The 13,431-nt window shown below is 34.6% G+C and overlaps 1 protein-coding gene across 1 annotated transcript in view; it reads right to left on the reverse strand.

Annotated features, from left to right (window-relative positions):
• LOC148948655 (general transcription factor 3C polypeptide 3-like) overlaps positions 1 to 13,431 on the reverse strand; it is a 117,486-nt gene that overhangs the window by 88,164 nt on the left and 15,891 nt on the right. The window contains exon 3 of the mRNA XM_089094564.1: positions 5,378 to 5,535. Within this exon, the coding sequence (XP_088950690.1) occupies positions 5,378 to 5,535 (158 nt within the window). The remainder of the gene's footprint in view (positions 1 to 5,377; positions 5,536 to 13,431) is intronic.

The raw sequence follows: 13,431 nt of genomic DNA on the forward strand, positions 1-13,431 counted from the left end.
ATCACAATAATATGACTTCTGTGCGTTTTGGATTTCATTTACTTATTGATAGTGATTTATGTTTGTTTTAAGCTTGAATAACTATTTGGCTGTAATTATCTGATCGTCTTTAGTTTAATGTCCCTCTTCACTTTCTTTTGTAATTAATTTTAAAAAAATTTCAACAAACTAAGCTTTTTTTTTAAAGTAAAGAACTCCATTAAACCAAAATGAACAAAAATAGAATCAAATAATCTAGAAAAATACAACTACCACAAATCAGTATCAATAAATAAATGAAACCCAAGACAAACAGAAATCAAAATTAATAAGAGTCAAACTCAAAACGAGCAGAAATTAATATGAGTAGGGTTCTAAACCCCAAGCTTTCTAAAAACCGGAATATAATTTGTGCTTCACTGAAAATAATTCATATGAATTTACTGAAAAAATATGCATTATCAGTTTAATATAGTCTACATATACTGATATTTATTTTTTAAAATCTTAATTGATTTTTGATTTCTTAAAGTTAGAAAAGTGAAAACATTTAAAAGAATTTTTTCAGTAAAGTAAAAATTATATTCTGACTTTTAGAAACCTTGAGGTTTAGAACCCTACTCATATTAATTTCTGCTCGATTTGAGTTTTAGTCTTATTTATTTTAATTTCTGTGAGTTTTGGGTTTCACTTATTTATTGATACTGATTTGTGGTAGTTGTATTCTTGTTAGATTATTTGATTCTATTCTTGTTCATTGGAGTTCTTTACCTTTTTTTATAAAAAAAACTTATTTTGTGGAAAAAGTTTCTTAATTCATTTCTGCTCGTTTTATATTGACATAGTCTTTTTCAGGGAGAAAGACTGAGCCTCTTGTAAAGTTGAACAACCATCCCTTCAATAAATACCCCCTGGGTATAGCTTACAACCCTTGCCCCAAATCTCTGAGGATTGTTTCATCCCCAAAGGCCTTGTTATATGATACTTAGACCATTTTGAATAGAATAGCTATTTCAAAATTTTTATTAGATGCATTCCCGGACAATACGACGTGTATGTGTCGAGGGGGGAGGGTAGCTACCCTCTCATCACTTTGACTCTTAAAAAATACACTAGAGCGTCTGATTACCAATCCAATGAGCCCCCTCCGAAGTTTATATGACCACGCTTTCGTTATCCTCAAAGACATAATTTCCAGACCGTTCTGATACGCTGAACAAAATTGCTATATCAAAATTTTGATTGGAAATGTTTGGGGAAATTAGGGGCATGGGGTGGGGCATTTGCCCTTTGATCACTTTCTACTAATAAAAAATGCACTAGTCTTCTCAATTTCCAATCAAATGAGCCCTTTTTGAAGCTACTACGACAAAAATTTCTATAAAAACATTATGTGCCCCGAGGGCATAACTTACGACCCTTGTTCTGAGGTCTATGGGGGGGGGGATGATTGTCATCCTTCAAGACATAATTTCCAGACCTTTTAACGACGTTGAACAAAATGGCCATATCAAAGTGTTGATCGGAAATGTTTGGAGAAATGATGGGTGTGGGGGGATTCGCCCTCCGAATACTTGCGACTATTAAAAAGGGCAATAGCCCTTTAAATTTCCAATCGAATGAGCCCTGTGTGAAATTTCTACGAAAATCCTTTCTATAAGAAACAGTAAATGCCCCCACGGCATAGCTTACAACCTTAGCCCTGAGGGCTGTGGGGGGGGGGAGTTGTCATCCACAAAGACCTAATTTCCAGAACTTTCAACTACGTTCAACAAAATGGCTATCTCAAAATTTTGATTGGATCTGTGAATGTGGGCGTGATAGGGGGGTTAGTTACCCTCCAATCACTTTCGACTGATAAAAAGGGCACTAGTCCTCCAAATTTCCAATTGAATGAGCCTTTTTTGAAGTTTCTACGACAATGATATCTATAAGAACCTTATATGCCCCCATGGTATAACTTACAACCTTTGCCCTGGGGGCTCTGGGGGGTCTGTCACCCTCAACTACATAATTTCCAGAACTTTCAACTACGTTGAACAAAATGGCTATCTCAAAACTTTGATTGGATGGGTTTGGGGAAATAGTGGACATAATAGGGGAGCTAGTTGCCCTTCAATCCCTTTTGACTATTAAAAAGGGCACTAGTCCTTTCAATTTCCAATCGAATGAGTCCTTTTAGAAGTTTCTACAACATCGCTTTCTATAAAAAACTTTATATGCCCCCAGGGCATAACTTATAACCCTTGCCCTGAGGGCTGTGGGGAGGGGGGTTGTTAACCTCAAAGACATAATTTCCAGAATTTTCAACTACGTTGAAAAAAATGGCTATCTCAAAAGTTTGATTGTATGTGTTTGGGGAGATGGTGAGCGTGAGAGGGGGTTAGTTGCCCTCCAATCATTTTCAACTATTTAAAAGGGCACTAGCCATTTCAATTTCCAATCAAATGAACCCTTTTTGAAGTACCTACGACAACGCTTTCTATAAAAACCTTATGTGCCCCGAGGACAAAACTTACAACCCTTGCCCTGAGGGCTGTTGTCATCCTAAAAGACCTAATTTCCCAAACTTTTAACTACGTTGAACAAAATGGCTATCCAAAGATTTTGATTGGATGTGTTCGGGGGAAAGATGGGCGTGAGAGGGGGTTAGTTGCCCTCCAATCACTTTCGACTATTAAAAAGGCAACTAGCCCTTTGAATTTCCAATCGAATAAACCCTTTTTCAATTCTCTACGACAAAGGTTTCAATAAAAACTTTATATGCCCCCAGGACATATATTATAACACTTGCCCTGAAGACTCTGGGGGGGGGGGGGGAGTGTCCTGCTCTAAGACATAATTTCCAGAACTTTCAACTGCGTGGAACAAAGTGGCTAACACAAAACTTTTATTGGATGTTTTTGGGGAAATTGTGGGCTTGGAAGGGGTGTTAGGTGCCTTCCAATCACTTTTGACTTCCAATCACTTTGAAGTGTCTACGACAACGCTATCTATAAAAACCAATATTCCACCAGGGCATATCTTACAATATTTGTCCTGGGGGCTCTGGGGGTTTGTCTTCCTCAAATACATAATTTCCAAAACTTTCAACTACGTTGAACAAAATTGCTATCTTAAAACCCTTGCCCTGAGGGCTGTGAGGAGATTGTCCTTCTCAAAACCATAATTTCCATCTGGAAATCAACTGTGTTAAACAAAATGGCTATCTTAAAATTTTTATTGGATGTGTTGGAGAGATTGTGGGCGTGGAAGGGGTGTTAGTTGCATTCCAATCACTTTCAATTATTAAAAAGGGCACTAGCCATTCCAACTTCCAATCGAATGAGCCCTTTTCGAAGTTTCTACGACAAGTCCTTCGATACGAAGTGCCCTGGTCTAAACCAAAAATAAATAATACATCGTACCAACATCGTTCTTTACTTAGGCAGCGCTATTGCGCTGCCTATGAAACTTCTTTAGCGGTAATTTTTTTTCAATTGTCTTGTTTTTAGTTGACATAATTTTCTTTATTGGTAAATAAAAGGAATATTTAAAAAAAAAAAATATTTTTTTTAAGAATCAAGATTTTTGCTTGCTATTTTTGTATTGGACAAAATTTTAATAATAGTTGTACCATAGAACTTTGGATGGGTGGGTACATGGATTATGAGTCAAATAAATGGATTGAAAAGCTGAATAATCTTTGGGCTTCTTAAGCGTTGAAGCCGTTCTGCCTCGATCAGGTTACAACGTTGACTCAGTTAATGTAATTTCAGATCGTTTTCGGTTTCATTTGTATATTGATGGTAATTTGTCATAGTTTTATGCTTGAAAACTTATTTAACTTTATTTCTGCATTAATTCCTCACTTAAAACATTCAAATGCAATCGTGACAATGATTAATTTAAGAACTAATTATTGTTCTTACGTTCAATCCTCAAACGATTACACTTGTCTGGTTTGGCATCGATGTCCACCAAGGATCAGACCTCTACAATAAACAATATTAAAAAAAAAAAAATTAATTTTATATTTGCTTCTTCCTTCAGAACTCATAGACATTGAGTTAAATCATTTCATCTGCCTTCATCGGAAGACAGCACAAACTTACCATGAACTTTGGAGCGAAATTCCCACATGAAATACCAATCTCACCTTCATTATCTCTGCCAAGATAAATTGTGAATTAAACACAATACTAAGCCAGCTAGAAAAAATGCTAATAGACTCATACTCCAAATAAGTCCAGCTTCAACAACGGAAACTTTATGCGCAGCATCTTATTTGCAATTAGAGCGTAAAAATTCAATCTTAACTTTGCTTTTTATCTAGATGAGTTGACTGTAAAGTAGCAGTTACTACCCTGAATTTTTTTATTCGTTGTTCGAATTATTCATGCTAGCTTTAAGCTATATAAGTGAATAAATATGTTCTATTCCATAAAAAGTCACTTTTTTTGTCTCAAAATGGTTAGAGACCGAAAAGGCTCAATTCGTTGTATTTGCTTTCAGTAACAATTTTTTTGGAAATTTATATGTTTAAAATAATAATGATAGTAACACTGCACCTTCCATTGTATTCACGCGACATTATTAGCATTGTGCCATATTAAGTCCGACAAAAGCGATAGTTGATAAAAACAGAAAAGATTATTAGGAGTAATTTTAGATCCAACTCTTTCTTTTGTATCCCATTTTAATGTCTTAAGAATTAAAATTTCTAGATTTATGTTCATTATAGAATGAGTTTTATATTCCTTATTATCTCCTTCAAACGCTATACATTCTTTGATCAAGTCGTACCTACAGCATCGCTATTAGTTATTTAAATAAATTCTCTACAACAAAGTGGTCAGAATTCTGTGCCGGCACCTATTTAGGACTTGAAATTAACATCATCAGAGACATCAGAGACATAACGTCTTTTATTTCGAACATGTTTAATCTTGGAAGTCCTGTTTGTGTGGGCGAGAGTAAATCTTTTATGTTTTTGGAAAAAACATCAAACCTATAGATTACCTTTCTCCAAACTGAAACACTGAAAACATATTAGATCTAAACTCTATGCCTTTTACTTTTTTGCCATTTTCATTTAAGACACATTTTACTTATGAAATGAGCAGCATTGTCGACTCAAGTGGCTTTGTTGCTTGAAAATTTCTTTTGAATATTCTGTGGTTATCTAATGTTTATTTTGCTATTGGTATCATCTGACAAACTGCCTGTCTCTTCGTTTTCTTTCTTCTTCCTTTTTGTGTTAGTTATCTTTTTCTCTCTTTGTTTTTAGCTCTGTCTTTTCTATGGATATAACCATTATTTTCTTCTATCTCTTCCCCCCTTTCTGGTTGGCATTCATCTACAATATGAACCAAACACCTAACCAGAATAAGAATATTAGAAATGGTATGGGGCTTACGGTAAGGTTTTCGTCCAAGTTTCTAACTGGTCTTCGTTTTGTGAATTGTTTGGGGATTACAAATTTTGGTCTATATTCAATGGCTTCGTCCTCTTTTGCATACATGTCCTCATTTTCTTGTTCCTCATAATTTTCGACAAAGTCATCATAGTTGAAATCTTAAAAGATATATGATTCAAAAGTTGATTAACTATAATTAAAACTCCCTTACTTTCAGTTCATTCTAAGTTTGACTTCAGCATGTTTCTTACAATTAATTAAAAAAAACTTTCCGAAAAATAAGTTTTTCAATGAAAAGTAAAGGCCATTTTAAACTTCAGCTCAGGAGATACAAATACCTGTTACAATTCAAACGCAAAACGACCAGAAATTACTATTAAAGAATAAATGAAACCCAAAACGAACAGAAGTTAAATAAACAATCATAGCGAAAAACAGACAACAAGTAATAATATAAATGAATAAATAGATCTTAAAGCGAGTAATGCTTAGATTGAATATGAAAATCAAGCTTAAAACAAAAAAAAAATATTTTGCTATTGAAGTATAAGTGAAACTTAAAACGAACAGAAATTCAATAAACAATCAATGCTAACAAACATACAATATATATTAATGTAAATGAATAAATAAATCTTAAAACGACTGAAACTTAAATTGAATATGCAAATCAAGTTTGAATCGAATAAAAATGACTACAAACAAGAGTTTGGGTATCGCCTCACTGCAGAAGCCTAAAACCTACTGCGTAATTGGCGCCTTACTGAAAACTATATGAGTCTTGAACAGTCTTGGAAAGTATAAACAAAATCAAATTGAATATCAGATATATAATGATATTAATTGTTGAAAGATCCATCCGTTCAAGATTTTTTTTTCACTGTAATTTTTATTTTCATTTTCAATGCTATAAGAACTGGAAAAGAATAAATTTGTAATATACGAGTAATTCGTTTTCAGTGAAGCGCCAATGACGCAGAAGGCTTTAGGTTTTTACAGTTAAAGAAGGGGGCAGTATCCAAATTTTGTTTGTAGTGAAACTTTATTTGTCTTGACCAATCTTGGAAGGAACTGATAAATTAAACTGAATATTTAGTGTATAATGATATTAATTGCTGAAAGCTCATCAGTTCAAAATTTTACTGTTATTTTCAATATTAAGTAAAAAAGAAAACATTTGTAATATAATTCGTTTTCAGTAAAGCGCCAATGACGCAGTAGGTTTTAGGCTTCTGCAGTGAGGCGATACCCAAACTCTTGTTTGTAGTTATTTTTATTCGATTCAAACTTGATTATCATATTCAATTTAAGTTTCACTCGTTTTAAGATTTATTTATTCATTTACATTAATATATATAGTATGTTTTAATTTATATAGTATGTTTGTTCGCATTGATTGTTTATTTAATTTCTGTTCGATTTAAGTTTCATTTATACTTTAATAGCAAAATATTTTTTTTCGTTTTAAGCTTGATTTTTATATTCAATCTAAGCATTACTCGCTTTAAGATCTATTTATTCATTTATAATATTGCTTGTTGTCTGTTTTTTTGCTATGATTGTTTATTTAATTTCTGTTCGTTTTGAGTTTTATTTATTCTTTAATAGTAATTTCTGGTCGTTTTTAGTTTGAAATTTAACAGGTATTTGTATCTCCTGAGCTTAAGTTTAAAATGGCCTTTAATTTTCTTTGAAAAACTTATTTTTCGGAAAGTTTTTTTTAATTAATTTTTGTTCGTTTTTGATTGCAAAAAGTTTCAAGTTTTTATAGCAAGGGGGGGGGGGTTGCTTACTGTCCGATTATTCTTGACTTTAAAAAAACGAATCTAGAATTTTTAATTTATATCGAATGAGGCTTTTTTCAAAGTCTATACAATTACCTCTTTGATAAAAACCTTATATATGAACAATAGACAGCTTGCATAACTTGTGGACAGCGATTGACAACAATGAATGGATTGAAAAAATAGATCCAATAAGGGTGTTTAGACCATTTCACTTGCTTACACAAAGGGATCACGACTATTTGGAATTGACCTTAATAGGATTTTGTGTGCCAAAGCCATTTTGCATCTATCACAGAGTATGTATTTTAACCTTATAATTGGATAATTATAATAGATTTACTATCAATTCTTCCCATACAAAACTTTACCTTATTAAAGTCTAAGGGGTGGGGGCGGCGTAGTTGGCATAAAGAAGAAAACTTTAGCCTAGACCGTAGGAGAGGGGGAGGGGGAGGTTGGAGACTCATCCAATACGGGGCAGAACTTCACTTATCTCCTCCGTTCCCGATTTAGGAGATTAGACAGACTCATTGGGCTGTAGAATATTGGGCCGTTTGAGTTGTGGAAGACGTTAAAATACTCAAAAATACTTTATATTTTCAGTTATTGCGCGATTGATTTCAAATATTGTGGAATGGTGAGCTCCCTGGCCCATCATTTGGGTGAACCTCAACTCATAATATGCAATTTTGATTAATTGTTCCGTGTTATGCGCATATATTCCTCTATCTATATTGTTTTGAGTTGCACTTTAATTGTATTACGCTTATTTTTAAGGCTTGAGATAAAAACTGAAACCTTAGCGGAGACAGTGTTGGAGGGAAGTCACCCCCCTCACATGCATAATTGAGCATCCACAGAGAAAGTAATACAAATGAAATCAATCTGTCTTTTGAAAATGTCTTTTTTCAAAAGACACGAACAAAATCGTCTAAAGGAACCTGAAGTGCTATCTCTGACATTTCCGTTGATTCTTTATTTCCGTTACTTTCAGATGTAAAATTTAGAATATTATCGAATGGGTTTAGTCGTCCCCTCCCTGAATAATTCACATTTGGAAAACCCATCCCTGGGAAATTCCTCCCCCCTCAAAGAACATTTTCTTTTCCTGCTGATAATTCCCCCGCGTTAAATTCCACCCAGCAGAAATTTCCCAGCCGTAGAATATGCTCCCCCAAACATTTTCCCTCCAGATAATTTCGGATATTCATAAAAATGGAAACTGAAATTTCTACTCAACTTTTCAAACAGTTCGTAACTGTAAGTAAGGAGCGACCCGGCTCAATGGTAACCGAAATTCTAAAAAACGGAATTTTGGTACCAATAGATACATCAAAAGAATCAGATTTTAATTCTGATTTCAAATATATAGGTTTCATCAAGTTTAATTATACCCATCAAAAGTTACGCGCCTGAGAAAATTTGGCTGATTTTCGAAAAAAGGGGGAAAGACCCCCTAAAAATTATAGAACCTTAATGAAATTCACACCATCATATTCAGCGTATCAGAGAACCCTACTGTAGATGTTTCAAGCTCCTATCTACAAAAATGTGGAATTTTGCATTTTTTTGCCAGAAGAAAGATCACGGTTGCGTGTTTTTTTGTTTTTTTGTTTTTTTTGTTTTTTTTCCAGGGGTAATCGTATTGACCCAGTGGTCATAGAATATCGTAAGAGGGCTCATTGGAACGGAAATTAAAAGTTATTTTGCCCTTTTTAAGTGACCAAAAAAAATGGAGGGCAACTAGGCCCCTCCCACGCTCATTTTTTTCTCAAAGTCCCCCAATTAAAATTTTGAGATAGCCATTTTGTTCAGCATAGTCGAAAATCTAATAAATATGTCTTTTACGATGACTTAATCCCCCACAGTTCCCAGGGAAGGGCTGCAAGTTATGAACTTTGCCCATTGCTTAAATATTGTATTGGTTATTGGAAAGTATACAGACATTTTCAGGAAAAAAATTTCTGGTGGGGGGGGCTGGAGGAGGGGGTTACTCGGGAGAATCTTTCCGTGGAGGATGTTTCTTTGGGGTAAGGGACATTTCTATGAAGGGGGCGCCGGTTTTCCAAGCATTATTTAAAAAACGATCAGAAATTAAATTTAAAAAAAACAAGTTTTTTCAACTGAAAGTAAGAAGCAACATTAGAACTTAAAATGAACAGAAATTATTACGTATATGAGGGGGTTATCCCCCAAGTCAATACCTCGCTCTTTACGCTACAGTTTTTTTTAGTGCTTTCAAAAGAGCTTTCTATTCTAATTAAACGGCCTTTGTGATTCAGGGGTTTGTGAATTAAAAAAATTTTTAACTTTTAACGTAAAGAGCGTGGTATTGACTAAGGGGAGAACCCCATCATATACGTAATAATATATACGTAATAAAAAAAAAACAATAAAAAAAACAAGCGATACGGCTCAATAGTAATCGAAACTTTTAAAAACGGAACTTTGATGTCAATAAATGTATCGAAAGAATGGGCTTATAATGCTGATTCGAAATATATGAATTTTATTAAGTTTAGTATTGCTCATCAAAGACTACGAGTCTGAGAAAATTTGCCGGATTTTGTAAAGAGGGGGGAAACATCCCCTAAAAGAGAAAGCATTTTAATAAAAATTAAACCGTCAGATTCAGCGTATCAGAAAACCTTATAACATAGGTTTCAAGCTCATATATGCAAAAATCTTCAACTTTGTATTTTTGCCAGAAGAAAAATATACGAATATAGAAGTTTGTTACGTAAGTTAATTTGTAAATGACGTCAGAACCAAATTTAGAGACAACCATTTAGCAAAAGGAAAGTAAAATTTGTATGCAAAGTTTGTTTACTTATTCAATGACGGCGAGCCAAAATAAAAGCTGCATTAACTAATAAACGATCAGAAATTTAAAAAAAACAAGTTTTTTAAACTGAAAGTATGGAGCGACATTAAAACTTAAAACGAACAGAAATTATTCCGTATACGAAAGGGGCTGTCCCCTCATCAACGCCTCGCTCTTTACGCTAAGGTTTGACTCTTTTACATAAGTCTATTTTTTAAAAAAATAAAAAACTTTAGCGTAAAGTGCACGGCGTTGAGGAGAGGACAACCCCTTTCATATACGGAATAATTTCTGTTCGTTTTAAGTTTTAATGTCGCTCCTTACTTTCAGTTTAAAAAACTTGTTTTTTTATTTATTAGGTCAGAAGCAATGCTATAGCGTTACCTAAGTAAAGAGCCATAAGGGTCCAATAAATAAATACTTATTTATTTTTCCAGGGGCACTTTATGTGGAAGAGGTGGTCGCATCAACTTTGGAAGGTTGATCCGATTAACTTGCGTTAGGAGCAAGTTTAATTAACGCAATCTTGTATTAATTAAGTAAATTACACTACTTTAGACTACGTTAGGGGGGCACCCACCTCACCCCTCCCCTGGATCCGCCACTGCCTTACACTCTCTGTTTCTTTCCTTGTTAGGGAGGAGAGCAGATGCCTAATAAATGTGTGTTAATACCAAAACATTCTAATTCTCATTGGGCCTTCAGGTATAAACAGAATTAGTTCAAAGGAAGGGTAGGGGAAAAGGGCGCAGGGGGGGGGGGTTATTTGCCCTTTGATCACTTTTGACTCTTAGGAGCTGTACGAGAACGTCCAATTTCCACTCAAGTGAGCCCTCTCTCAAGTTCATGTGAGAATCCTTTCCTGCCCCTAGGCCCGGGAGTTTTTGGTTGATATCAGAGTTCTATTATTTAACATTTCAACGATTTGGAAAAAAATTGTATTTTTAACCCTTTCATACAAAGCACCTCTGGGGGGAAAACAATAAAAAAAAATAATGAAGCTATATAAGATTTATTCATTTATTTATGTTTACACCAGTTATCTTTATGTTTGTAAGATAGTTAATTTTAATTTCTGTTCGTTCGGGGTTTTGTTTATTCTGTAACAGTAATTTCTGGTCTTTTCGAGTTTCAACTATAATAGGAATTAATTTCTGCTGGTCCTGAGTTCAATATGGCTCTTTGCTTTTCTTAGAAAACTTATTTTTATGTAAGGTTTTTTTTTTAATTAATAATAATAAAACATTGAAGCCTTATGGCCTTTGCTATAGACAGCTTAATTACATGCCTCTGATAAATCAAACGTGATTTTTTACGCAACAATGAATGGATCGAAATAATAGCTTCTAAGAACAGTAGTTAGGCTTATCTATTTGTTGATGCAGAAAGAACAGGATCGTTTTGATTAGACTATTTTTCGGATTTTTTGTGCCACAATAATTTAGCATTTATCGCAAAGTATGTATTTTAACATTATTTTAAGTATGGCTGTAATTTTAAGTATTTTATATACTTAAAATAATAAACTATAATATACTAAAATAAACTATAAGGGTGGGCGGACGGGGCTGGCTGTGCACAACCTTCCCGTTGGTGGTCCTGTTTTCACTAATCTTAGTTCACAACTAAAAAACAATAAAACATCGAGACCTTATTGGCTTTGTGACCTTTAGTTTTCTATTGTCTAAAACTTAGTCACATAAGAAAATTAATTTAAAAAACTAAAATTTATTTATTAATTTACATTAATATCTATTGTATGTTTGTTTGCATTGATTGTTTGATTGTTTATATGCCCCCAGGGCATAACTTACAACGCCTACCCCCGGGCCCTGGTGGGCTGTGTCGACACCGGAGTTTTTTGTTATCAGAACTTTGAACTATTTTAACAAAATGTCTATCTCAAAATTTTTATATGATGCATTTAGGGAGTGGAGGGAGGGGGGGCTAGTTCCTCTCCAATCTCTTTTGACTCTTAAGAAGTGAACAAGAACTTTCGATTTCCAATCAAATGAGCCCTCTCTAAAGTTTATACGAGCATCCCGTCCATAAGAAATAATGGGAAGGATTCGGAGAATCCTTAAATTAAAACCCTTGCCCTGAGGGCTTTGGGGTAGTTGTCATCCTCAAAGACCTAATTTCCAGGTATTAAAACTACGTTTAATAAAATGGTTGTCTCAAAATTTTGATTGGATGTGTTTGGGGAAAAGGTGGGCGTGGGCGGGGGGATAGTTGCCCTCAAATCACTTTCGACTATTAAAACGGGCACTAGCCCTTTGAATTTCCAATCGAATGAGCATTTTTTGAAGTTTCTACGACACCACCTTCTATAAAAACCTTATATGCCCCCAGGGTATAACTTAAAACCCTTGTCCTGAGGGTTTTGGGGGAGTATCCTCCTCAAAAACATGCTTTCTATCTGGAAATCAACTACGCTGAACAAAATGGCTCTCTAAAAATTCCGATTGGATGTATTTGTAGGAATGACGAGCGTGGGGGGGGGGGGGGCTAATTGCCCACCAATCACTTTCGAATATTAAAAAGGGCACTAGCCCTTTGAATTTCCAATCGAATGAGCCTTTTTTTAAGTTTATACGACAACACCTTCTATAAAAACCTAATTTGCCCCCAGGGCATACCTTAAAACCCTTGCCCTAAGGGGTGTGGGGGAGTGTCCTCCTCAACACATATTTTCTATCTAGAAATCAACTACGCTGAACAAAATGGCTGTCTTAAAATTTTGATTGGATGTGTTTGGGGGAATGATGGGCGTGGGGGGGGGGGGGGCCCTAATTGCCTGCCAATCACTTTCAAATATTAAAAATAGCACTCTATCCCTTTGACTTTCCATTTGAAGGAGCCTGTCTTGAAATTTCTACTACAACACTTTCTATCAAAACCTTATATACCTCCAGTGCATAACTTACAACCCTTGCCCCGAGGGTCGTGGGGGATTGTCCTCCTCAAAAATATATTTTCTACCAGGAAATCAACTACGCTGAACAAAATGGCTATCTCAAAATTTTGATATGATATGTTTGGGGGAATGATGGGCGTGGGGGGGGGGGGCTAGTTGCCCTCCAATCATTTTCGACTATTAAAAAGGGCAATAGAACTCTCATTTCCAATCGAATGAGCCCCCTTTGAAGTTTCTACGACGACCCCTTCCATATGAAGTTCCTATGGAAAAAAATAATAATAATAAATAAATAATAAACATTGGGGTCGTATGGCCCTTACTATAGGCAACGCTATAGCGTTGCCTATGATTTAAAATTGTACATTACTTACAATTGGTATTTTAGCTGGTGAGACAAAGATGTTACCTGATAAACTAACATATTATTTTTGTAACCTGCTCAGTGACTTTTCCATTATTAAAATAATATTTATTTCTATACTTAAGTTTTTAAGATAATTTTATTGTATATTGACAGTTACTG

The sequence above is a fragment of the Artemia sp. Qi Xiang Cuo genome, chromosome 9, assembly GCF_049724085.1.
Source record: "Artemia sp. Qi Xiang Cuo chromosome 9, ASM4972408v1, whole genome shotgun sequence".
NCBI classification, from domain to species: Eukaryota; Metazoa; Arthropoda; class Branchiopoda; order Anostraca; family Artemiidae; genus Artemia; species Artemia sp. Qi Xiang Cuo.